The sequence below is a fragment of the Equus przewalskii genome, chromosome 5 (genome assembly GCF_037783145.1).
Source record: "Equus przewalskii isolate Varuska chromosome 5, EquPr2, whole genome shotgun sequence".
Classification (NCBI taxonomy): Eukaryota; Metazoa; Chordata; class Mammalia; order Perissodactyla; family Equidae; genus Equus; species Equus przewalskii.
In genome coordinates, this window is record NC_091835.1 from 53,716,201 (window position 1) to 53,744,155 (window position 27,955).

At 37.1% G+C, this 27,955-nt stretch overlaps 1 protein-coding gene across 10 annotated transcripts in view; it reads left to right on the forward strand.

Annotated features, from left to right (window-relative positions):
• The window catches only part of STK38L (serine/threonine kinase 38 like), a 79,667-nt gene that overhangs the window by 41,348 nt on the left and 10,364 nt on the right, over positions 1 to 27,955 (forward strand). For 6 of the 10 annotated variants that reach the window (XM_070620867.1, XM_070620861.1, XM_070620859.1 and 3 more), the window contains 5 exons: positions 10,156 to 10,300; positions 14,237 to 14,288; positions 19,697 to 19,819; positions 20,052 to 20,135; positions 26,517 to 26,640. In XM_070620867.1, the coding sequence (XP_070476968.1) occupies positions 10,167 to 10,300; positions 14,237 to 14,288; positions 19,697 to 19,819; positions 20,052 to 20,135; positions 26,517 to 26,640 (517 nt within the window). In that variant the 5' untranslated portion in view covers positions 10,156 to 10,166. Of the gene's footprint in view, positions 1 to 3,463; positions 3,630 to 10,155; positions 10,301 to 14,236; positions 14,289 to 17,609; positions 17,906 to 19,696; positions 19,820 to 20,051; positions 20,136 to 26,516; positions 26,641 to 27,955 lie in introns of all 10 variants that reach the window. The other 4 variants (XM_070620860.1, XM_070620863.1, XM_070620864.1 and 1 more) reach the window with 2 other exon arrangements.

The window sequence follows — 27,955 nt, forward strand, 5'->3', positions numbered from 1 at the left end:
GAGGAGACCACTTACCAAAATAGCAACATGAAGAATCAAGGAACACGAAGAATCAGGTAAACATGACACCACCAGAGGGAACTAATAAAACTCCAGTCACTCACCCTGAAGAAATGGAGATCTATGAACTGACAAAGAATTCAGAATAATTCTCTTAAAGAAGTTCACTGAACTACAGGAACACACAGACAACTGAATGAAATTAGGAAGACAATGCATGAACAAAATGAAAAGTTCAACAAAGTTTTTTGATAGAAGCTATAAAACAAAACAAATAGAAATCTTAGAGCTGAAGAAAACAGTGATCGAACTTCAACTGAGAGCTTCAACAACAGACTTGACCAAGAACAAAAAAGAATCAAGTGAACTGGAAAGTAGGTCATTTGAAATTATCCAGTTAGAGGAGAAAACAGAAATAAGAATGAAGAGTGAAAAAAGCCTACAGGCTTATGGGGGACAATCAAGAAATACAAATACACGTTATGGGAATCCCAGAAGGAGAAGAAGAAAGTGTATTTAAAGCAATAATGGCTGAGAACTCCCCAGATTTGAGGGGGAAATGAACAGGCAGGTTCAAGAGGTGCAATGGGCCACAAATAAGTTGAATCCAAAAAGGGCTATGCCAAGACACTTTATAATTACGTTGTCAAACGTTGACGAAAAAGAATTTTGAGAGCAGCGAGAGAAAAGCAACTTGTCACGTACAAGGGCACCCTCATAAGACTATAAGCAGATTTCTCAATGGAAACTTTGCAGTCCAGGAAAGAGTGGGATGATATATTCAAAATATTGGAAGAAACAACTGTCAACCAAGAATAGTATCCCTGGTAAAGCTGTCCTTTACAAATGAAGGAGAGATAGATTTTCCCAAACAAACGCTGAGGGAGTTCATTGCCCCTAGACCTAAGTTACAAGAAATGCTAAAGGATGTTCTTAAAGCAGAAATAAAAGGATGCTGGAGGCTGGCCCCATAGCCTGGTGGTTAAGTTCGGCACACTCCGCTTTGGTGGCCCAGGTTTCGTTCCTGGGCACAGACCTATACCACTCATCAGTGGCCATGCTGTGGCAGTGACCCATATACAAAATAGAGGAAGATTGGCACAGATGTTAGCTCAGGGCGAATCTTCCTCAGCAGAAAAAGAAAAGAAAAGAAATAAAAGAATGCTAATTAACATGATAAAAACATATGAAGGTATAAAACTCACTGATACTGGTAAATAATATATAGCCCATGTCACATTCTTTAATATTGTAATGATAGTATGTGATTCACAGCTCTAGTTTAAAAGTTAAAGAACAACTGTATTAAAAATAACCATAACTACAATCACTTGTTACTGGATACACAATATAAAAAAGATGTAAATTGTAACACTGGTAACCTAAAATGTGAGGGAGGAGAAGTAAAAGTACAAAGTTTCTGTATGCTATTGAAGTTAAGTTGTTATCAGCTTAAAATAGGATGTTATAAATGTAAGACATTTTATGTAAGCCTCATAGAAACCACGAAGAAAAACCTGTAGTAGATACACAAAAGATTATGATAAAGGAGGCAAAGCATACTACCACAAAAAGTCATCATTCACAGAACAAGACAGCAAGAAACAAAGGATCTACTGAATAGTCGGAAAACAATTAGCAAATTCTTAATTTATTAATTTAATCAATTGTTTATTAATATTAAGTCCTTACCTATCATTAATTATCTTAAATGCAAATGGATTAAATTCTCCAATCAAAAGATGTTGAATGATTGAATGAATAGAAAAACAAGATCCAATGATGTGCTGTCTATAAGAGATCACTTTAACTTTAAGGGGACACATAGACTGAGAGTCAAGAGATAGAAGTTATTTCAAGCAAATGGTAACCGAAGAAAGCAGGAGTAGTTATACTTATATCAGACAAAATAGACTTTAAGATAAAATAGTCAAAAAAGACAAAGAAGGTCATATAATGATAAAGGAGTCAATTCATCAAGAAGAAATTACAATTGTAAATAATTATGCACCCAGCATCAAAATACCTAATAAATAAAGCAAATACTAACAGAACTAAAGGGGAAAATAAACACCTGCACAATAATAGTTGGGGACCTTAATACTCCCTCTCAATAATGGATAGATCATTCAGACAGAGTAACACTGTAGGACCTATCAGACAAAAACAGAACATCCCATCCAACAGCAGCAGAATACACATTCTTCTCAAGTACACATGATCTCTCTAGATCATGGTCTAGGCCACAAGACAAGTCTCAGCAAATTCAAGAAGATAGGAATTACGTAAGTTATATTTTCTGACCACAATGATGTGAAACTAGAAATCAAAGGAGGAAAGCTGTAAAATTCACAAATACATGAAAATACACTCCTGAGTAACCAGTGGATCAAAGAAGAAATCAAAAGAGAAATTTAATAAGAGATGGAACAATGAAAATAGAAACCTAACATACCAAAACTTAGGGGATGCAGCAAAGGCAATTCTAAGAGGGAAGTTTATAGTGATAAATGCATACATTAAGAAAAAGAAAGATCTCAAATAAACAACTTAACTTTACACCTCAAGGAACTAGAAAAAGAACAAACTAAGCCCAGAGTTAGCAGAAGGAAAGGAAATAATAAAGATCAGAGCAGAAATAAATGAAATAGAGAATAGGAAAACATTAGAAAAGATTAACAAAACTGAGTTTGCTCTTTGAAAAGATAAACAAAATTGAGAAACCTTTTGCTAGACCAAGAAAAAAAGAGGACCCACATAAATAAAATTATAAATGAAAAAGGAGATAATACAACTGATACCACAGAAATAGAACAGATCGTAAGAGACTACCATGAACAATTATATGCCAACAAATTGGACAACCTAGAACAAATGTATAAATTCCTACAAACATATAACTACCAAGACCAAATCCTGAAGAAATTGAAAATCTGAACAGACCAATAATGAGTAAGGAAATTGAATCAGTAATAAAAAAATCTTCCCAACAAAGAAAAGCTCAGAACCAGGCATTAATATTCAAAATATACAGGGAACTCTCACAACTCAGTAGCAAAAAATCAAATAGTCTGGTTTTAAAAAATGTGTAAAGTACCTAAATAAACATTTTTCCAAAGAACATGTTCAAATGACCAACAGGTACGTGAAAAGATTCTCAACATCACTAATCATCAGGGAAATGCAAATCAAAACCACAATGAGATATCACTTCACACCTGTTAGAATGGGTATTATCAAAAAGACAAGAGATACCAAATGTTGGTGAGGATGTGGAGAAATGGGAACTCTTGTATGCCATTGGTGGGAATGTAAATTGGTGCAACCACTGTGGAAAACAGTATGGAGGTTCCTCAAAAATTTAAAAATAGAACTGCCGTATATGATCCAGCAGTTCCGCTTCTGGGTATCTATTCAAAGTATTCATCTGACTGTTTTTCTTGCTCTGCAAATTGTACCTCAGGGAATAAAGAAGCTGTGGCTGCTCCGTCATTAGGGAACCAGCATATACAGTATGACACCTGAGGATTTGTTGTAGCCTAGGGCATTATGATTTCAACTACAGTCATGCACTGAATGACAACGTTTCAGTCAACAATGGACCACATATATGGTGATGGTTCCATAAGGTTAGTACCATATGGCCTAGGTTTGTAGTAGGCTATACCATCTAGGTTTGTGTAAGTACTATAGGAGAGGAAGAAATTTTTCTCTACCCTACTAGGTTCTTCTGGCTGGTTTAAGAATTAAATTGACATGAGACATTAACAGGATAAAAACAAAAGTTTAATAACATGGATACATGGGAGAAACCCAGGAAAACTGAGTAACTTGCTAAAATAGCTGAAGCCCTCACCTTAAATATCATCCTGAGTTAAAGACAAAAGAAGATACTGGGGGTGGGGAGAGTCAGAGACTTCAGAGTGAAGGAAGGCAAGTCACAGAAGGTGCAAAGGAGCAAACTTTTGGAAAACAAATGTTTGGGCACACAGAAACAGAACAACACAGAGGGGAGCCCAACAAATAGGCTTCTCTAGGTTCCTCCCTGTCTACCACCTAGTTCATGTTATGCTAAGGTGATATCTCCCTTCCTGAGACTTCCTGAGAATTCAGGTTCTTTTATCTGAATTCTTTTTAGGCAGTTAAGGGGTAGGTAACAAGAAAAACTTTCGAGTCTTTTGTTTCTTAAAAATTATCAGCCTAAAATAATCTTCTGTTAAGGAGACACATTTGGGGTGGCAAATTTTGTTCCCCTTCAGTATACTCTGTGATGTTCGTACAATGATAGAGCCTAATGACATATTTCTCAGAACACATCTCTGTCATTAAATGACGTGATTGTAATGATGAATCTGGGAAAATTTTTATACTCCAAGGCAGTATGGTAGCATTAAGGATGTGCTTTTCTCTGAAATGTAGTGTGTGAAAACTAAGGTGAAATCACCAGTTAAATAGTGTGTTTTACCAGTCAGGTAAGGCAGTTCTGTTTTCCTACTTTTGAAGTTTGATGGTAAATGGTTGGAGACACTACATGTATTTATAGATGGCCTGAGTGCCAGATTCGTTATCTCCTTTCCCCAGGCTTGATAAACGAAAGAATGTTGGACTTAACTATTGGTAGTGTCTCCGTTAATGAATAGGGGAGTCTGGAGAAAACACGTGAACAGGAAATTCAAGGGCACCTAGTGTTTTTTTTTTATCAGTCCAGGAATTCTAGACTTGCAAATTGTATCCTGTTCTTTTTCTGGCTAAAGAAAGGGCTTTAATAAAAGACAAAGAACAGTGCTAAATCCATTAGAGGAATAAATTTGCAGTATAATAAGTGCCAGTCATTGAGATCACTCTTTGTAATAATTTGGTCACTTTTGTCTTAGGTTTTTTTTAATTTGAAATTTTTAAAGTCTATTTGTGTCTGGTTAGAGGGAAATAATTTTTACTTGTTTTTTAAGCTAATCTCTAAAAGATATTATTTAGTCAAGAGAAAGGGTAGGATTTTTGGCATTTTCTGCAGTTGTATCTTGAGTTTCAAGTAGGATTTGTTTCTGCAGGTTAACATAAAACTAAATGATGCTGTAGTTTTTAATCCAAAGGAAAGTATTATATGTAAAACAAATGTGATTTAAAATTCATTACATTTGAGTTCAGTTACTCGGCATCATTTACAGAATGCCTACTGTGTGCTCAGCACTTTGCCAGGTGCTGTAATACTTTCATTACAAAGATGGGTAGACATAGGTTTTGCTCTGATTTGGTTTTTTAAATAAGGCATACGAACTTGCCTTATGTATAACTAGAGTGGAAAGAACATAATAATCATGATTAAATGATATAGTATCTGCAGATTGTTTTTTATTACTTGATAGCCACTTCTGGATTTTGGAGTTAAATGCCTTACATCTTCTTATGATGGGAGAAACCTGATCTTCTGTTTACCCCTCTTTTATAAAGACTTCAGGTTCATAAATTTTTATTAAAACCACTTCATATTTATTTCTATACTGTTAATGCAAACAATCTCTGTTGTTTGGAGTTGTTTTGAATTCCCTAACATTTTTTTATGTTTCATAAAAATTTCCCCCAAAGTTTTGCTCAGTATTATTTCAGCTCACTTCTATGCCCCCAAGTTTGCTTCATTCTGGGAAAGCCCCATCAGCAGCAGAGCTTAATATTGGCCATTTCCAGCCACTTTAAAGTGGCAAGATAGTGACCAGAATTTTTTTTTAAGCTTCCACCTTATCCTGATGCCGTTAAACGTTTAAATTGAGTAACAGTTCTCTGTTTTGATGCCAGACTCACCAAGCAATCTTCTGATCCTAATTAAGGCTTTACATCTAGCTTGCCTACAAGGACAGAATGCATTTGCTAGAAGATGCACGTATCTGTTCCTAGTTACTCAGTTTCTTATTGTGTAAATCAATAAATTGCCATTATGTCTTATATTATCAGTCTCTTGTGAACTTTGTTAGGATAATAAAGTAGCTTCCAGAATTTGATTGCCCTGGCACACGAGCAACTGAAAGCCAGACCTTGCACCTTGGCAGACTGAGCAGAGCAGCCTGTTCTATGAGGCTCTTGGCAGCCAGTCAGCTCCCTTCCAAGGCCACACCCTGAGTTCATCATACGTCTTTCTTTCTGACTTCCACAAGCATTGCTTATGTATTAGTTCTTTGTGCTTTTTTCAAGAGGCATTATAAAAGCTGTTGTTTGTTTTTTCACCATTCGCTTTTTGAAAGGAAAATATAGACCTTGGACAACTGTGGTTGGATCTTGACCTGTTTTCCTTTTTTTTGGTTAGTGCCATCCAGTTGATTCCAACTCCTGGTGACCCTGTGTACAGCAGAGCTGAGCCCTGCCCGATGTCGTTGCACCAGCCTCTCACCTTCCGGTGCTATATCAGACAATGCTCCATTGCTAGTCATAGGATTTTCATGAATCCTTTCATTTTGGAAGAGCATGGCCGGGTCCTTCTTCCTAGTCTCTCTTAGTCTGGAAGCTCTGCTGAAACCTGTCCACCGTGGGTGACCTGCTGGTATTTGTAATACCAGTGGCATAGCTTTCAGCATCACAGCAACATGCAGCTGCCACAGGATAACAACCGACAGACGGGTGGTGTGGTTCCCTGACCGGGAAATGGACCCAGGCCACAGTGATAACACTGTTGAGTCGTAACCACTAGCCCACCAGGGTGAGCTTTTTTTTCCTTTTAGGAACTGGCAAACCAATTTGAAAGTTCTCTATCAGCTACAGATCTTCTGGACAAATCAGAAAGCACTCTGAAATCCCTAAGTATTGCTCTTTCTTGGAGCTTCTAAGTTCCGGCCCCCCCCCCCCCCCCCCCCCCCCCGTTGTTTGTTGAAAAGAAGAAGCAGGCACTTTTTTACTAGTGTTTGAAGAGAATTATCTATGAACTTAAATTTTATGTGCCTAAAGGAGGCTCCCTAGAATACTGCTGTAGGTTGTACCTATCCCCTTTGAGTATTTAGGATGCATATTAAAGATTCCGGGAAGTCTTGTAATAAGAAACTTGTTGAACTTTGTGTAATCTGGATTTCCTAAATTTATTTGAATTCCCCAACTTCCGGTCTATCCTCTGCAGCTCCCCCCACCACCCCCCTCCTCAAATCCCAATTAACAAACATGATTTGGGATGTCTGCTGTATACCACCCCTGTTCTATTTTTTCTTCTTTGACTTTTCTGCATCTGATCCTGAAACATAGAACATGAACCCAGTAATTCTAAGATTTCCAAAAATGGTTTGGTAGCATTGCCTAAAATAGCATTCCAAGAACAGCTTAGTGCTTGAAAATCATTTGGCCATGATAATTCTCGAGTTTCAATTATTTTTATTATTTACTTTTAAAAATGATATTTGTTATTATTAAAGCATTTAGCACATTTAAAAATATTAAACAAGGTGCCTAAAATAATGTCTTACATTTGTATAAGACATTGTGGCTTTGCTATGTATTATCTCAAATAGCCTTAGACTGTGCCTGTGAACTAGGCAGAGCCAATATTATAATCTTTGGGGGGAAAATGACTTAAGTTCAGAGTGTCCTGGTGATTTGAATAAGACCATGGGTCAATTAACAGCAGGGCCTGGATTAGATTTCTAAATTTATGACTCCTAGGTTCAGTAATTTCTTTTTCCATAGTTGCTTATTAGCCAGCCTTTATGGAGTACTTTACTTTTGCTAATTCTTTCAGCTCTTCCCCCACCCCACATTTCACGGGTTGATTCATTCATTCATTATTGCCTCCTGTGTGTCAGATACAGTGCTATTGTGGTGAATACTCAAAAATGAATCAGGAAAAGTTGTTGCGCAGAGACAAATGGAGTGAGAAGCACCGGTACCTGGGCTATGTTGGTACAAATGCTAGAGAACACGCATGAAAGAATGCCAAATGTATGTCTCTTCTGGGAGGGAATGTTAGAGAAGTCATCCCAGTAAGACTTCAGCCAAACTGGGCTTAAAGGATCAGCAGGGTTCCTGCAGAGAGTACAGGACATAACTGATTCGAGGGTAGGTCGTGTGAGGACTGGGAGGCATGAAAGAGCCAAGGATCTTGGGAGAAGAGTGAGTGGCGAGGCTGGGCAGCAGATAAGGCCATGGAGACAAGTTGGAGAGAGTTCTTGGAGCTGGAGTCCTGACTCCGCAGCTCACTAGCTATGCGGCTTTTCTAAGCTTTAGTTCCTTACCTTACAGGGCTGTTGGGAGGACGAAATGCAGCCGTGCTTAGGAAGTGTCACTATCTTAAATCCACAGGAGAAAAAAAAAAATCAATGAATAAAATATCATAAAACTCCTGGTAAATACCAGCACTCAGTGTGTGTGAGTTGTCTTTATTTATCACGCTAATTTGTTTTGCTATAGGCAGTGAGGAGACATGAATGACTTTAAACAAATGATATGATCTGCTTCTTGTTATAAAAAGATTTAGAGTAGTTAGCAGAGGAACAAGTCTATGATGTTAAAATAATAGATTCAGTTTTAGACATAATGAGTTTGAGACTTACGGAGCACACTGAGGTAGAAACCCAATTAAGATGACAGTGGAACTGGGAGTTTGCCATAGTTAAATTGTTTACTTTCAGCCTATACTTGACTTGCTTGACATTGTAGAACAATTGGTTCATTCCATTATCCCTGGAGTCTAGTCCAGCTTAGGTCCGTATACAGGGGTCTGTATTTTCATGTAATTTAGGAGAAGTGGGTGTTGGGGAGTAGGTGGCAGGTTTGAGTGCAATGTTGGATGCACACTCTTGACAATCTGGATCTTCTCTAGAATGGTGTGTTATGATCCACATCCAGATAAGCAAAAACCTGTTTATAATATATGGAACGTTTCTAGGTTTTTTGGCCCAGATGTAGACTGTGGTAGGCAAGTCTCTTAGGGTCACTGCCCACCTATAACAGCCACCAGAGTTCAGTCTGTCACCCTATGAAGCAGCCATTTTGCCACATTCCTTATCTTATCTAATTGTCCAGATTATCTTCTTCAAACCAGTACTTCATTTGGCTGGCCCAGTGGTTTTTAAAAGTTGGCGCTTGAATGGCTGTAAGTAAACATACATGTCCAGTTAAGGCCACAAAGTTTCTCTCTTGTCACCTGGCTTGATTAATACATTTGTGTTTTCTGCCTGGTTCCTATAGGTGTTTGAGTGTCATTTGAAAATGAAATGGACCTCATAGTCTGGAGAAATGTACTGGACCTTGTTATAGCACTATCTGAAATAGCATGGAATCAGAATGAAATAGGACAGCCATGAACTCCATCTAAAGGGCTTGTTTCTAAAAGCAGTTTTCCCCTAAAACATATACTCACTGGGGCCGGCCCTGTGGCCAAGTGGTTAAGTTTGAGCGCTCCACTACGGCGGCCCAAGGTTTTGCTAGTTCGGATCCTGGGTGAGGACATGGCACCACTCATCAGGCCATGCTGAGGCTCATGTCCCACATAGCACAACCAGAAGGACCTACAACTAGGAAATACAAACTGTCTATTGGGGGGCTTTGAGGAGAAGAAAAAGGAAAAAAAGGTGATTGACAAATGTTAGCTCAGGTGCCAATCTTAAAAAAAAAAGCACACAGTTCAGTGGCATTTATAAAATAAAATAAAAAAATAAAACATGTACTCATAAGAACTGCCGTAAACTGATATTTATGTGCGTATTTGATGCAACACTTCATGTTTCATAGAAATTATATGGCAGAAGCTGCTTCTTACTATTTAAACTACAGTAATTCTTAGGAGACTAACATGTATTGGGGACATAAGTATTGGCAAAATCTTATGGATTTTATTTAGTAATCAGTAAAACAACAAAATAGATTGACCTGTTCTTGTTTTGAATGCATGTTGACTATGACCTTTTGTATATAAGTTGTCCATACTGTGTGTGGACTGCCACTGCTGCTGCTTTACTGTTACTCACCCCTGGTTTTGCCAGCACAAAGTTACACTATTCCCAAAGCAATAGAAATTGTCTTTCTCTTTCTTTACTAGCATTGTGTTATTTATAATGTGAAAGACTTAGATGTCTTAACTGTTAGGGTAGAATTTTACTTAGTAGAAATTCAACCATTTCCAGAGTTTGTTATAATGGATAGAAAGTTTTTTTCTACTGAATAATTTGTGTTTATATGTTGTTTCAGTTTCTGTTACTATGGCAATGACGGCAGGGACTACAACCACCTTTCCTATGAGCAACCATACCCGGGAAAGAGTGACTGTGGCCAAGCTCACATTGGAGAATTTTTACAGCAACCTAATTTTACAGCATGAAGAGAGAGAAACCAGGTATAGTAAAGGCTAGTCAAAATTTTCTGTTTAGTTACATAAGCTGTTATGCTGCAAGTGGGGTGTAAACATGTTGTCCATTAATAATATAAATCTTGTGGATTCCTGTATGCTGTTTTTAAGTTTCCTATACTGACAGTGTACCTAGTTACTTGTTTTATTTTCACAGAATAGTTTCTTGTCCTGTACACCCATATACTTATATCACATGTCAATTGATGTTTTAAACAAAATGTTTGCAACCATGAAATTATGATATACTTTATACTTTCTTTTAGAGGGTGCTTTATGAATAACTGACTTTAATCCAAAAGCATTTATAGTGTTGTGTATATGTAAGTGGGAATGGAAGAATAAAAAATGAATGCATGTTATTTTGCCTTCAGGAAACTTACAGTAAGGAAGATAACGCATGTAAATATTACATGAAAGAGTAAAAAGTATCGCTAAGAGAAGGACAAAGAAGGGAGAGATTGCTTTTGCTAAGGCAACTGAGAGGGCTTCATAAAGGGTAGTCCCATTGAAACAGGGCTCCAAAGGAAGAGTACTATTTATACATGCATCAGAGGGAGAAGAAAGAGGCCAAAGAACAGGAGGAAGGATGTTAGAGACAGAAGAACTCACCTTCAGTGCTAGCTCAGGCAGTGTCCAATCTGGCTCCAGTTGGATTTCACCATTTCCTGGGAGCCTTAGATGCTTTACTGTAGCTGTTCTCATGGTAGTAGGAGTCTTTGAAGATTTTTGAACAGAAGAATTAAATGATCACAGGTGTCTCTCTAGAAGAGTATTTTAGTTGTGACGTATAGAATGGACTGTGGGAGGAGGGATTAGAAACAGGAATGGCTAGTGATGTAGTCAGACAAATGGAAAGGAGGCTTGAATTAGGATTGTGACAACAACAATGGAGAAGAACTGATGAGTGAGAAAAATTGACAAATCGTGGCAACTGGCCAAATATGAAATATAAGGGAAATAAGTCAATACCAGCTCCGAAATGTCATGCCTGGGCAAACAGAGAGTGGTGCAACTCAGTGAAATTGGACTCAAGAAGAAGAATCAGGTTTTTGGACTTAATTTTGGACAGGTCTAACTGCAGATTAGACATAGCTGAGGAGAGAATTAGAACTAGAAAATTAAAACTTACGCAGTTATTCAGAAGTCAACCTAGAGAGACAGAGCAGGAAAATATGGAACAGTTAAGAAACATGGAGCATAGTGAGAAGAGCTAACATATCTTTAATCAGAGTTCCTAAAGGAAGAGAGGAGAGAGAATGGAGCAGAGGCAAGCTAATACTAAGAGGTCACCATCAGCAGAAATTTCAAAAGATTCAATTTAGGCAGAAGGAGAGTGATCACAAACAGAAGATCTAAATGTAAATACATGGATAAATCTCAACAACAATTGACTGTATAAAAACCACAATAAAAATTATAATATCTTATGCATTTTAAAAAGTAGAATTAAAATATTTTGCTATAGTAGACTATCAGGAGGGAAGTAATTGGAATTAAAGTATTCTTAGAGATCTTTGTATCTCTAAGGACAGAAATATAACATAGGGTGGTGAAGATTGATTAATTTCAGACTTTGACAAATTAAGTGTCCATGTTATCATTCCTAAGGCAGCCAGTAAAAGAATGAAAATAGAGTTTGTAACTTCCACACTAGTAGAAGGAAATAAATGGAATGAGAAAAAAAAGTCAGTTCAAAAGAAAGCAAGAGAAAAAGAAAAACTGAAATACCAAAAAGTAGATAAAAATAGAAAGCACAAAATAAGTTAGAAATAAATCCAGATGTATAAGTAATTACACTAATTGTAATGTAATGGAAGTCTCTGTAAGTGATCAGATCATTAAGGAGAGTGAACAAAATAGAAGAGAACGCAGGAAAGAGAGACCTGTATTTTCTCAGCAGGCAGGCACTGAAGTTATTCGTCAGAATTGTAAAGGTTCATTGTCTTTTCTTGCTGAAACCTTAAAGTAGCACAGTTTTGCCCTCTATTTCCAAACAAGGTAAAGTAAGAATAAAAGTATCTCCTGTTATTTTAAAATAAAGCAGCCTCAGCTTGATGGTGCCATGAAAGTCATATTAAACAGCTCATATTTTCTTAAAAACTTATACTTTAAGAAAACGTCATGAATTTTAAGGCTTAACTGATCAGCTAAATACATAAGCCAAATAAAATGCCAATCAGAACAAAATGTCAGAGCATTAAATGGAGGAAAATTGTTTTTTAAAAAGGTACAAGAGGGGCTGACCTGGTGGCCCAGTGGTTAAGTTCGGCATGCTCCACTTCACTGACCTGGGTTCGGTTCCTGGGCGTGGACCTACACCACTTGTTGGCAGCCATGCTGTGGCAGTGACCGACATACAAAATAGAGGAAGATTTGCATAGATGTTAGCTCAGGGTGAATCTTCCTCAGCAAAAACCAAAAACCAAAACCAAAAACAAGTAAGTAAAAAGGCACAAGAGAAGTCATAGGTCTTCCCCTTTACATTTGGTGGAAACAGATAAAAGTTACTGCCTCTCTCCCGAGAATGAGGGGATGATTTCATGAGGTGTTAGTCTTGGCAAGGATTGAGGAAAGCCGGCAGTCGAGATCTGACAGGATAAAGTTGCTTGTGTATTGATAGTCTCTCCCAGATTAATGTTGCTCTTACTCTTTGGATTCTTTCTGCAGAGAAGAAAACTCAAAATCATTCAGTGAGCAGCTCTGCAGTGCCCAGAGGTGCATGATGGCAGGCACAGAACCCAGTGTTAGGAGCTTATTCCGTCTAAGGGTTGGTCCGAGGGGAATAATGTGAAAACAAAAGATAAAAAGCAGTGAGATAAGCACCTAGGTGCCCTCAAATGCTGAGGAGGTGGGTGGAGAATATGTTATTAGGCCTCATCTTCTCCACTGGGGTGCTGGTGTGTGAACAGGCTTTAGATATTTTTGTTATGAATTTTCCATAAGAAATAAAAAGAAGTGATCTTAATAATAGGTTAGGAAAGAGCTTACCTTTGGACATATCGTCATAAATAACAAATACCAAAAGATGTGTATGATGGTTTCAATCCTTAAACCCATATGGATAAATCCCGGAGAGTGTCTTATTCTAACATACTCCAAAACTAATTAGGAAGGGCTCTCCCAGGCTTATCTCTAGGAAAAACCAATACAATACAAATAAAATACTTAACATTCACTTGGAAATGAGTTGCAAAATTCGAAGCACAACCATCTCTGTAGTTACTAGTTATTTCACTTATCCCGCCCCTCCTCCCCAGCCCCACAGGGCTTAGCTTAACTAATTTCAAGGGTACCATTGTGAAGTAATGAATAACTCAACTTGGCTGTACCTAGAGAAGCAAATGTTCTGGTAGTTAATAGGTTATTTTTATATACATATATGACTTTCCAATTTTCAAGAATTAGAATAACATACACTCAATTACATTGAATCTCTCTCCTTGATTAATTGGGAAATCAAGCTTAGACTTTAAGTGAGGGACTTAGATAATTTCTTTTAGCTAATGAATGTTAGAATCAGAATTCAAACAGGAACATCCACCTTAAAAGTTTATACTTTTAGACACTATATAGTGTTACCTTTATATACTTCTAATGTAAACATTGATTAAATGTTAATGGTTATGGTGGTTTGAACATCAATAACAGAGGTTTCCTTATTAGAACATTAGTCACCTTTGCCAGCAATTCATTTAGGCAACTTTAGAAGTAAGTTTTTCATGTGGCTAGTCTGAGAAAGCTAAATCTGGGTTGGCTATATATTTTGAGAAAGAAAACTATTCTTAGTGATTACTTTGATTCAACTTGAAAGTTTTTTTTAGCATAGCAAACTGAACTGGTAAACTTGAAAAAATGTAGATTTCTTAAATGGTAATTGTTAGGAATGTATTTAAAATTTAAATTATTTTTTCTTTTAAAAAGGCAGAAGAAATTAGAAGTGGCCATGGAAGAAGAAGGATTAGCAGATGAAGAGGTAACAGTGTTCGCTGTGACTGCAGTCAACACTACTGTGTTATGTCCTTGAAAAGTTGCTGAGAGAATGGATGTCAAATGTTCTTACTACAAAAAAAGGTTACGTGAGCTGATGGATGTGTTAACTAACCTGATTGTGGTAATCATTTCACAATACATGTGTGTATCAAATCATCACATTGTATACTTTAAATTTATACAACGTTATATGTTAATTATATCTCAGTAAAGCAGGGCAGGGGGGACGACTGTAATTGCTGTACAAAAGCAACCCCAGTGACTTTTGCATTTTTCAGACGATTTTATATCTTAGATATCAGATATCAGATGATTTTATAAATTCGATAATGTGGATTTCATCATATGAATATGGGCTTCTTATTGCTATGATGGATATCTTTAAAAGGAGGTAGGTTTTTTTAAAAAGAATTCCGAGAACGTTGATTTAATGAGCAGCATCTACAGTATGCTAGGTGTGTGGAACAGGAAAATAGGGCCCCAAGGAGAATCAATCAATTGCCAAATCTCAAATTTCTTTCCCAAATATTCCTTAAGACCATCCAGTTCTCTAGTCCAGTGCCACTGCCCTACTTTAAACTACCGTATATTTCACCAGAAGAATAACAGCCCCCGAGTGGTCTCTCTGTCTCTGATCTTAGCCCCACTCCCCAGCTCCAGTTTTTCTACACAATGAAACCATGTCACTCTTTTGCTAAATACTGTTCATTGGCTCCCAAGTACTCGGGATAAGGGCAGACTCTTTAACATTGGGGTACAAGACCCTTTACAGTGTGGCCTCTGCTTATCTCCCTCTGCCTCATCTCTTGTCACCCTACACCCGTGCTGACCCACAATATTGAATTACTTTAATTTCCACACTCTTGCCTATGGACCTTTTGACATGCTCTTTCTGCTGCTTGGAACTTCGTTACTCCTGTCCAACTCCCATTTTTCTTCAAGAGGCTTTAGGTCTCACTTAAGGCATTGCTTTCAGAAGGAAATCTTCCCTAATTTCTTGAGGTACTCCTCCTACATTCTGACATAACATTGTTCCTGTCCCTGGGGTAGCCTTAAAAATCATTTTCCCAGAGTAGAAACTCTATCTCTTATTCAGCATTACATCTCCAGAGCTGGCAGAGGGCTAGAATAAATGTTTGGTGAATAAGTGAACAATGGGTCTTTCCCTCAACGAGTTTATAGATTAGAAGGAAAGATTACATGTGTGTGTGTAAAAATATGTATACATGATAGAACATGTATACATATATGTATACATGTATGTAAAAATATGTGTGTATGATAGAACTGAAAATACAGAGATTTTCTTCCCCTAGTTCAAGGGGATCAGAAAAAGTTTCATGGAAGAGGTAGCAATTGATTTGAATCTTAAAAAGATAGAATTTAAATTAGAGCTGAGGTATGTATAAAATAATAGATATATGTATGCAGTAAAGGAAATAGCAAGGTAAGTTGACAGCACTTAATGGAAAACTAGGCTTGGAAAAGTTTACTAAGAAATATGTACTTTAGGGGCTGGCCCCGTGGCCGAGTGGTTAAGTTCCCGCGCTCCACTGCAGGCGGCCCAGTGTTTCGTTAGTTCGAATCCTGGGCGCGGACATGGTACTGCTCCGCTGAGGCAGCGTCCCACATGCCACAACTAGAGGGACCCACAACGAAGAATATACAACTATGTACCGGGGGCCTTTGGGGAGAAAAAGGAAAAAATAAAATCTTTAAAAAAAAAAAAGAAATATATACTTTATTTTCTATGCAATAGGGACATAACAGCCTAGATTAATTAGTTTGACAGTTTTCAACGATCAGAGAAGGATTTCTGTATTTAAAGAGCAGTCTTCAAATGATGATTTGAAATCAAACCATTCTCTAATCTTCCTCGCACCTTTCCTAGGACTGTACCCATGTTTTTATATTGGCAGTGTGTAAATCGAGTAACAAAATATTTTATGATTTATACCAAGGGTGGTTACTTTGTTAATCAGCTGACTCAATCCAGAAAACTCACATTATTTACATAAAATTACTGTAATAAATATTTTTAAAACATTTCATTTATGTTCTTTAAATTTTAAGGGAGAAAGGTAATGATTTAGATCTGTATTACAATCTGTAGAGAAAAAATAAGGCTGAGCACATCTTTCCTCATTTTTATTCATTAGTATTAATTTTCTTAGTAATAATATTATAATTATAATTGTATTAATATACATTATATATCATTATATTGATATAGAAATCTTATGCATAAGATCTTAATATGAAATCTAGAGAAGAGATTACAAAAACAGATGCCCAAGGGCCAAGTGGGTAACATAAATGAGAAGCTGGCCAGGTTGGCTTCACAATGATGTCTTAGGTTATGTTCTCTTGATCCAACATACTTTGGTTGCCTCCTCAACTCATAAGAATATTTTTTGCACTTCCACAAAGAAATAGATGCATTTTTTTTCCTTCTTCTAAAATATTTGATCCTCGCAATTTATCTTTTGATAAAGACATACCTCTTTTCACTTTACGGCAAGAAAACAAGAGCACCAGCCCAATGACACACTTCACCTGGTGACTGGCATCAGTGGTGGAGACCGTGACACAGTAGAGAACTGCTGCCCGTCTAAAGGGGACGGCCACTTTGCCCACTGTGGCTGAGATCCTCTTATTCATGAGATGCTAGAAATCTGGACTTTCATGTGAAATCACCTGCTTTTTGAAATAAAAGCAAGTAATTCAGATGTTTTGAAAACAACCTGCTGGCCAAATCAAATACATCTGTACGTTGAATACGCTTTGTAGCTTCTAGTTTGTGACCTCTGGTCTGCACCATGAAGTACTAACTACGCTTAGAGCTATTTCCTTTAATGCTTCTAAATGACTTTCGGAAAATGTGACATGATTTACCCCTAAAAATAGTTAGTGGCCACTAATAACTGTTTATAAAACTTCTAGAATGTTTTTGTAAAGATATTTTAATTCCACAAAGGCTTAGTTTTAGGCCCCATGCTAGGTCCTTGACAATGTCAAATTCTATGAAATGTACATACTTTCTCAACCGTAATATAAAATATGTTGGAACTCTCTTTATGTGGGGTGGGTTTTTTAAAAATAAAATTTTTTAATAAAAATAGTCTAGTTTTTTAAATGAAAACTAGTATTCATCCTTAACATTCTATAATAGAAAAGTATTTGTGAAAGTCATTTGTGAAAACTAAACCATGTAATGTAGCCATGTAGAGCATATATACTGAGATGAACTTGCTAGCTGAGCCCTTTCACATTTCAGAACTTCTGTGTACACTGTCTCATACAGAAACTGAGCACCCTGCAGATGGAGAGTTTGAGGAACACCCGTTTAAAAGGGAATGGAGAAAGGAACAAGACGATGTATTTTTAGTTTCATCTTACTTAAGATAATCCTATCAAACATGGGATATTATTTGCTCTAATGGAAAACCAAAGTAGACAAGTTTAAGATGCACAGGAGAGCCATGAAACGTGAAGCCTGTCCCCAGAGGGTTGTTAGCCTCTTTGGAGAAGATAAGGGTGCAATGACCACAAAAATGTTGTTTGCTTTTCAAGGCAACTTAATCTACATAAGTCATGAGCGTATGTATCAGCATGCTTTTTTTCATCAACTTTTTAAAATGCTGTCTTTCTTCAGCTCCCTCTGGACTGCAACACTGATTTTAAGACTAATATCACTGAATAGGGTTTTTAAAAGTAATGTAACAATGTTATAGGTGACTTCCCATTTTTGTAGAATTATGTGTTCCATACACTTGTCGATTCTCCCTTTTTGCCATTAAATAGCTGTGCCCAAAACTACATAAACATTGTTTACTTGCTGCGTTATATGACTTATCAGATATTAAGGAACATTGTTTTCTTTACCTGCCTCTCTGTTGATTTTGAGCACAATTTATGAAACTAGGTAATGAGAGCATCTTTTCCATTCAGATTAGACAAGTTTTTGACACTATATCAACCTTTGCTCTGTTTTGTAATCTAAAAACCAGAAATCCAGAATGTCTTTCAAAACTCTTATATTTATTCATCTATGTAATTAAGAAAACCCCCAAAACTGCTTTACTGCTTTGAAAGACATGACTATAGTGCCTCCATGTGGCCTTTTTTATTATAGTAAAAGTTTAAAACAAGCTCCTTTTTGGGCCTTTTGTTTTACTAGTAATTCAGTTGTTTTTTTAATCATTCAAAAGGCATTTTTGAACAAAAAAACAATCATCTTGTTTCCACCATTGATGTGTCTGTGTGTAGCTTCATTTAGCTGTTTAAAGACGTTTAAATTGAAGACATAATTTCTTGATTTCTTCCTCTTAGATTAACTTCGTTAGAAGTATCAGAATTCCGTTGCATTGATGATACACATTTACCTGTTTATAACTAACTAATAGTCCACCCATAGCCTTTTTAAAACAGATGTACACAGCGTGAAAGGACTATTCAGTGGGTATACCTTGAGCTGCATCTGAGGAGCAATGTTACTGAGCTGTTATGGTCATTTTGACTTGTCTTCCTTCCCCTTAGAACTTGGAACCCGATCAACTGGAAGCTTGATAGGGTTCACTTGAAGATGAACAGGAGTTTATTTATTTTTTTTAATTTGTTTATTTCCTGCTGTGCTAGGAACTAACAGAATGTCACAAAACAGAATTTTGTTTGGTGAGGGGAAAAAATGAGGTTTAGAACAATGAAATAAATGCCTATTCCAAATGTAACCTAACCTTCAGGAATTTCATAATGTTTCTGACTAATGGTAGTTATTTTTTGTGATCTTTGGAGAACGAATTATGAAGTTCCTGACTTGAATATTTTAATGAATTCCTCATGTAATTATTAGTTTTTGCAATTTCATATTTTCAGGAAGTCGTATGCCAAGTCTCAAGCAGTTTATTAAGCTTTGTCCAAGAGTAAATTCTACCATAGTAAATAAATCTCTATGGAAACACTGCCATTGTATTAGTTTGGTGTCATAAGTCTCAGTAGTTTTGACAGAACAACCTTGGAAATTAGAGAATTGAAGCAAAGTAGGTTTCTGATAGTAAACATCATTATCATTTCTTAAAGTTTAACTTTTATTTATGAATTAAGTTAGCCTGTAGATAAAAGAATATGGTGAACTAGTTAAGATGAAATATTTAATGGACTCCACCTCAAGAATAAAGACATCAATTATTAAACATAAAAAATGTTTTCTTTAGATTGTTTTATTCTTTCCATGCTTAATAAATATTCAACTTGGGCAACTAAGTTATAGCACTAGTATATAATTATTTAAGATACTTTACCCCCATTTTTCTGTGTCTTATCTTTTGATACTATAGGCTTCCTTTGAAACAATGTGATTTTAAAATGATCCTTTTAAACTTTTTTTAATAGAAAAAATTACGCCGATCACAGCATGCTCGCAAGGAAACAGAGTTCCTGCGGCTCAAGAGGACCAGACTTGGCTTGGATGACTTTGAGTCTCTGAAAGTTATAGGAAGAGGAGCGTTTGGAGAGGTGTGCTTCCTTTTAAAAGTGACTGCTGTTGGAAATAGTTAAGACAGTTTAAAATATGTATTAAAATAGTTTAATGTATTAAAAGATGTTTTCAGATAGTTTAATTTTAGTAGAATTCCTCAAATACCAGCAAATTGCAGCACTGCTTTCTTTAAAGGCAGCTGCCTTTTGTTCCTAACTAAATAGTGGTGACTGTTTAACATTTATAATATGATCAGTTTTTACATTCTAGGTACGGCTGGTCCAGAAGAAAGATACAGGCCACATCTATGCGATGAAGATATTGAGAAAAGCTGATATGCTTGAGAAGGAACAGGTATGAGTTCTTAACACATGTAGCCAAAGGAACATCCGCTGACTAGGTGTTAGAGTAAGCGTTAATGCTGGGATTTTTAAAAAGAAATTTACACATCTTAGTATATATTAATTTTTTGATAGCCTATTTCACTGTTTCTCAACTCTTACAGTTAAAATTTCTTCCGAATTTATAATCTAAATATGTACTGGTCTGTTCTGGCTGCCATAGTAAAATACCACAGACTAGGTAGCTTAAGCAACAGACATCTATTTTCTCACGGTCTGGAGGCTGGAAGTCCAAGGTCAGGGTTCAGGCAGGGCTTGGTTCCTGGTGAGGACTCTCTTCCTGCCTTGCAGGTGGCTGCCTTTCCCTGGTATGTGCACAGAGAGAGAGTGAGCTCTCTGGTGCCTCTTCTTATAAGGACACTAATCCCCGTCCCTGCCCCTCCCCCAATGACCTCACTGAACTTTAATTACTTCCTTAGAGGCCCCATCTCCAAATCTAGTCACACGGGGGGTTAGGGCATCACTGGAACTTGGGGGTGGGGTGGCGGGGGCACAAACATTTAGTCCATAACAAAATGCCTTCTTTTCTGACTTTAGTGAAAATAAAGGACAGTTCTCAGCACCCATTCCTATCACATATCAAATAAGCAGGACCATTCTGAGAATTTGCTGATTTTACGTATTTCCAAAATCTGTAACCACTCCAATTTCATACTCCGGGGCGCTCTCCATGTTTCCTGTGACTTATTGCAGTTTAGGGGGGTGGCCATAAATCTGAAAACGTCAATGGTATTATGTGTTCATCTGACCCGTGTTTCAACCAGTCCAGGTAGACACTCTGGAGAGTGTCTAAATTGAATCCATATGCTAGTGATGGACTCAAGAATGGGGTTATAGAGGGAGATGGCACCTCTCTGTACCTAGTGGCTTATTTCAAGCTTTTTCGTCCCCACCTGAAGCTTACTTTGTTATTATAGCAACATAGTACCGATTTTTTATTTAAATATGGCCCACTTGAATTTTCACTGCATTCTTTTACTTTATTTCTATTTCCTTCATTCGACAAATATTTGTTGGTTCCATGTGATGTTTCAAATACTGTTCTAGGTTCTGGGAATATAGTGGTTAACAGGACAAACCTGATCCTCGCTCTTTTCTAGCAATGGGAAAAATGGGCAGGTGGCTATTTCAAATAATCATGATTGATAAGTACTGTAAAGGAAAATTTTACAAAAGGATAAAGTGATACAGATGATCTGGGTTTGGGAGGAGGAATTAGATCAGGGAATGTTTCTCTGAAGACACAATATTTGATGAGAGACTGAGTAATGAGAAAGAATGATGTATAAAGATATAGTAGAACAGAGATCTAGGTAGCAAATGCAGCAGCTCTGAGGCAAGAAGAATCTTAGCCTGCTGAAAGAAGCCATTTGTGGCTAGAATTAAGTGAGGGGAAGAGTGGTTAGAGATGAAATGGGAGAGGTAGGCAGGGACCAGATCACATAGGGCTTTGAAGGCCAAGATAGAGAGTTTGGATTTTATTCTAAATGCAATGGGAAGACAGTGTTTTGTTTAAACAGGACAGTGGCATGTCTGATGGATGCTTTACAAAGATGAATCAACCCCTTTGCTTGCTGATAGGAGGTACACAATTTAAAGTGGGGAAACCACCTGAGAGACTGTGGCAATTCCAGCCAGGATATGATTGTGGCTTAGACTAGGGTTACAACAGTCAAGCTGAAGAAAAGTCGAACAGGTTGAGTATATGTTTTAATAGAAGAGCCAGCAGTATTTTCTGTGATGTACTGTATGTTGGGGGGTGAGGTTAGTGAGGAAAAAAGGGGAGAATCAAGAATATTACCTAGAGTTTTACTTAGGAATGGGATGCGTGATGTGTCATTTTCTGATTTAGAAAAGACTGAGGTTTGGAGACAGTGGGAATCAAGAGTTCTCTTGGTGGCATATTAAGTTTGAGCTGCCTGTTAGATATCCAAGTAGATGTATTTAGTTGACAGTTGGCTAGAGTATGAGAAGTTTGACTAGAAATATAATTTGAAAGTCATCAATATATTGATGATATTTAAAGTAACGGGACAAGATTGCCTCAGGAACAAATACAGATAGAGAAGAAAAGAGGGCCTAGATCCAGGCCCTAGGGGACACAAGGCAGAGGAGAAACCATTTGAGGAGAGCAAGAGAGAACATCTAATCAGATAGTGGAAAACTGGAAGAACATGGTGTCTTGGAAACCAAGAGAAGAAAGTGTTTAAAGGAGATGGTGAGTGGTCAGCTATGTTGAATGCTGCTACGAGAGAGAGAGAGCAAGAGCAAGATAGGCCACTGGATGTCCTAATATGGAGATTTTGAATAACTTGGCAAGGACAGTTTCAGTGGATTAGAGGGCAGAAGCCTAATTGAAATGGTGGAAAAGAAAACGGGAAGCAAGAAATGGAGGAAGTGAGTGTTGATAAATCTTTTGTGTGAAGCGGAACAAAGAATAGGTTGGGAAGGTGAGATTTAGAGTCAAAACGAGGTTGTTTGTTTGTTTAAGAGAGGAAATGTTTCAATGATGTTTGGAAGAATCCATTAAAAAGAGAAAAATGGAGGCCGGCCCAGTGGTGTAGTGGTTAAGCTTGGGCACTCCCCTTTGGTGGCCCAGGGTTTGCCAGTTTGGATCCTGGGTGTGGACCTAGCACCGTTCATCAAGCCATGCTGAGGTGGCATCCCACACAGAAGAACTAGAAGGACCTACAACTAGGATATACAACTATGTACTGGGGCTTTGTGGAGAAAAAATAAAAAAGGGGAATGTTAGCAACAGATGTTAGCTCAGGGCCAATCTTCTTTACCAAAAAAAAGAAAGAGAGAGAAAAATTGAAGGTACAAGAGAGAGAGGGGAAATAATTACAGGAATACACTGGAAGATAGAAGAGTTGATCTTTGTTAGGAGTAGGGGCCTATTCATTAAAACAGGAGAGAAAAGCAGAGAAAATGGGAACAAATGCAGGGGGGTTGATCTGCACTGTAAGGTGCCAAGTTCCTCCCTGAGCACACATATGTGAGGTCGTCAGCTCAAAGTTAAGGAGGGATGGATGACTTGTTGGAGGTATAAGGAGAGAAGATTGTGAAATAGTTAGAACTATTGACTTGAAGTAGGGAAATATAGTTGAATGCGCACTGAGATTTGCAATCATGAATGTAAAGTGAAACCAGTTGGTAGAGTTGGTGATTTTTCTCTAGTAATGCTTAGTTGCTCAGGGGCATGATGGAATAGACAGAAATTTGGATTTAACTAGGGTTGGTGTTTTTCCAGGCAAATACAACAGAGAGAGGGAAGGACAAGGGAGTTCAAGGCATTTGCAAAAGAGTGATCCTAATGATGGAACTGAGACTGGCTAGAGAAAGAAATGAGTTTATGAGGAAAGTAATAGAGAAAAAGTGGTAGGGTCCATAGAATGGAAATTGAAGTATAAGAATAAGAAACCTGGAAGGATAAAGGGTGGAGATCAGAAACAGAGTTCCTTCAAATTGAGATTTTAGAGGAGGTACAATTACTGGTGATGAGAAGGACAAGAAGATTACCGTGGGTGGCTGAGATGTAGTGGAGGAAAAGATGAGTGGAGGTGAGGAAGACGTCAGGGAACTGTGTAGATAGGGTATTTGATGGTTCATCCTTATAGATGTTGAAATCCATCCATGAGTGGAAAGGATGGAAAGGGAATTGGTGAGCTGTGAGCTGAAGTCCTGAATGAGTGAGGGAGATTGACCAGGAATTCCATAAATGACAGCCATGAGGAAGGATGGTGGCTGATGTAGTCTCACAGCATGCACGTCAAAGGAGCTGGAGAGAAGGAACGTGTCACAGTGTTCAGAAGGAGCCATGAGAATGAGCAGGAAACCCACCTCTTCACCAAGCAACATGGGAGAGCAAAGCAGGCCATTCTTGAGAACTCACTCTGTTGGAAGACAGGACTCTCAGGAGACAGCCAGGTTTCAGTCAGGATGAGGAGGTGATGGGAACCATCCAGAGATGAGGTGATACAGGACTTTGTTGAAGACAGTCTGATTCCTGAGGGAAGAGATCTGGAAGGCAAGGATGGTGGAGATACTGAGTTGTTTTTGAGAATTACAGATATTGTTGGGAATAAGGGTCTGGGTCAAGATATGGAGCCTCAGAGACAAGGAGATAAACAGGATTCTAACTAAGCTGTAATAGGATTAGTCCTAGATGGGGTTTTAGAGGAAGGACAAGAGGCAGCAGTTAGTTCCAGCTGAAGCCTTTAGTTACTAGCTGCATGTGGCTACTGGGGTAGCTAGTCTGAATTGAGATATGCTATAAATGGAAAATAGACACCAAATTTTGAACACTTGGTACAAAAAAAAAGTGTAAAATATCTCAATAATTTTTATGTTGATTACATACTGAAATGATCACATTTTGGATGTGTGGGGTCATATAAAACTATATTATTAAAAACAATTTCACCTGTTTCTTTTTACTTTTTCTGTGGCTGCTAGAAAATTTTAAATTACATATGTGCCTTGCATTGTATTTCTGTTGGACAGCCCTGGTATAGAATATTTTGCCAGAAGTTGAAGAGCTTCTACCACTGTTCCTCTGCAGGGGCAATCTCACTGGGGCCCAACATCAACTCTATTTTGCATTTTGGGGTTGTTTTCCCGCTATAAAAATTTATCCTCATTTGTCACCATTCAATTTCATTTTAGAAAACCTTTTCATACTCAATCCTAACATGTCATTATTTTACGTTTTTATCACATTTACTTTAAATAATTTAAATTATTGCAAAATTAAGTAGCAATTTATTTCCCACTATTGTGATACCAGATTACTGTGGGTGCTACTTCCTAGCCTTGGGAAACATGCCCATTTTGAAAACATATCCTGTAATCTGGCTTTAAGATATTTAAAAATAATCAAGCCAAGTTTATGATGTAGCTGTTTTTCCTGACAACACGAGATGCAACATAAGCAGTTTAAGCTTTTTCCTGTGTCGTCTTAAAATGCTTTTGTAAAAGGCAATAGGTAAAAATTTTGATACCATTTCTCACTTTATGAAACATCAGAGAGAGAAAGTTTTTTGATGCCAGAAATAGTTTTCAACTTTTATTTTTGTGCTTTGAGCTGAGAGCATTTACTGTACCAGATAATAATACAGTAATCCCAAATATGATATTTTAAGCAGATCATATTTTATTATCATGAAAAGACTTACAAATCTATGTTCTCATGTGCTTTGGGCCAGAGTTCATGTGCACAGTAAATATAGCAAAAACATAAAATCAAATCTTATTATTAATCTTTGAAGAAAAAATATAGTAATGCAAAAGCAATTGAAAATCGATACCAACCCCACAAATTACTCAGTTTATGAAATTTTCCAGCCTATCAAGTGTCTAAATAATAGTATCCCTAGTAATTACGTGTCTGACAAAAGTCAGTAGCAAAACCCCAAAAAGTTACACTAATTTTTTGTAGATGACGATTGTCGATATTATAGGGGTAGTCTCTTATAACAAAATAATATAAAGTTATTATAAAGGTTTCTAATCTTAAAAAAAACAACCAAGAACCGACCCCGTGGCCAAGTGGTTAAGTTCTCGTGCTTCGCTTCGGCAGCTCAGAGTTTCGCCAGTTCAGATCCCGGGCGCGGACCTAGCACCACTCCTCAGGCCATGCTGAGGCAGTGTCCCACATGCCACAACTAGAATGAGCCACAACTAAAATACACAACTATGTACTAGGGGCTTTGGGGAGAAGAAGGAAAAATAAAAAATAAAATCTTTAAAAAAACCCACAAAAAACAAATGGTTAAAGACCAAGTCAAGCTCTTTGTTTTACTATTAACAATTAAAAATAGTTTGCTGAAGACCCTGACTTTGTTATGTCAATCTATAGGGCATTGCTTACTACATTTAATTTTTTTTTAAGGTTTTTATTTTATTTATTTATTTTTAAAAATTTTTTATTAATTGCACTAACATTGGATTATAACATATAGCTTTCAGATGTACATCGTATACATTTAACTTTTAAAAGTCAGATCAGGGCCCTAAATTTATGACAAGCCAGGATCCTTGGCTAAGGTGGTTAGAAAGTTTTTAGTCTGATCATTTTTCTACCTCAAAGGCCTTGGCTTCCGCAATATACCTGTGGATCCCACCTTTTTAGGCCTAAAGATAGAAGCTAAAATAAACTGTTTCCTGAGGCTCTCCATATTTAATGAGAATATCAACATGCATACATGTTTCAAACCTTTTCTAAAACTCCAGCTTTCCTTCATCTCTTAAAGAACTGGATGGATAATTGTAAGAGGTAAGCTTGAAAAATGTGTAATGTGTTACAATTATTTTTTCAAAATACATCATTTAGGTGGCCCATATCCGAGCAGAAAGAGATATTTTGGTAGAAGCAGATGGTGCCTGGGTGGTGAAGATGTTTTACAGTTTTCAAGATAAGAGGAACCTTTATCTAATCATGGAATTTCTCCCTGGAGGTAAAAGCAAACATAATAGCGATAACAGACTGACACAGCACATCTTTATATGTCATTATAATTTTATTGTAATTTATGATTTTATTAATTTTTATAATTGTAACTTTATTGTAATTTTACTTTCATATTCCTAGCTCTGAGGTTTTACATAGTCAGTCTTGGTTTCCCTATAATTCCTCCCATAATAATGCTAATTTTGACCACAATTCAGACTGTTTTGAAGGAATGATAAAGTTGGCATTTTATTTTATAGTACTTATTTATTATATAGCATTTTATTTATTATATAGTATTTATAGTATTTATTTGAAATACTACCATTCTGGGTTTACTGAATATAATTAGATTGTTAGAAGTCTAGAGTTAAGAACGATAAGCCACTAAAGAAAAAGACAAACAACCCAGTGTGCAAATGATAATGTACAGAATAGAAACTCTGGCTGGTCTATAAAGTAGATAGGAAAGTATTCAACTTCACCCGTATTCAGGGAAATGCAAATTGAAACAAGAATGAGATACTGTTTCACACTCATCTGATTAGTAAAGACATTAAAAGTCTGACGAGGCTGTGGGGGAAACTGGCTTCTCATATATGTAAGTTAATCTCTAATTCCTCTGGAGAGCTATTCACAGATAGCAGTAAAGTTGGAACTGCATGGATCCCACAATCCGGCAGTTCCACAACCGTCTGTCTTCCCTAGAGATTCTCCTCAATGTGTGCGTGGAAGACCTGTAAAGGATACTCATTGCAGCATTGTCATAACAGTGAAAAACTGGATGCAGGATAAATGTCATCAGTAGAAGAGTGGATAAATAAAATGTGGCATAATTATGCGATGAAATATTTTACGGTAGTTAAGCAGCAGGAGCTATATCTGTTTCAACAGTAAGATCTCAGAAACAGAGTCAAGGAATAAAGCAAGCTGTGGAAGTATATGTACAGTTGATGCCATTTATGTAATTCCTAAGAATACATACAGAAGACTATAGATAGATTAATATATGTATATGAGAACATATTTTAAAAATAAGCTAGGAGGGTACACATCAAACCAAATCCATTATAACGGTTACTCAGCAGAAGGGGAGAGGAGAATAGCATGAGAATGGAGGACAAAGAATACTTCTACATGCTATTTTTTTTTAAAAGGCTTGAAGCATCATGAAAAAATATTAACAGCTGTCAATTCTGAGCTGTAAGTTTACCAATTTTTATTCTTTGCCCCTTTTTAAAGAAAAAGTTCCTTGATAATAAAGGAATGTCTAGAGGTGACTCTTTTAGTGGGATGATGTCCTATTTTTGCTGGCCCGAAGA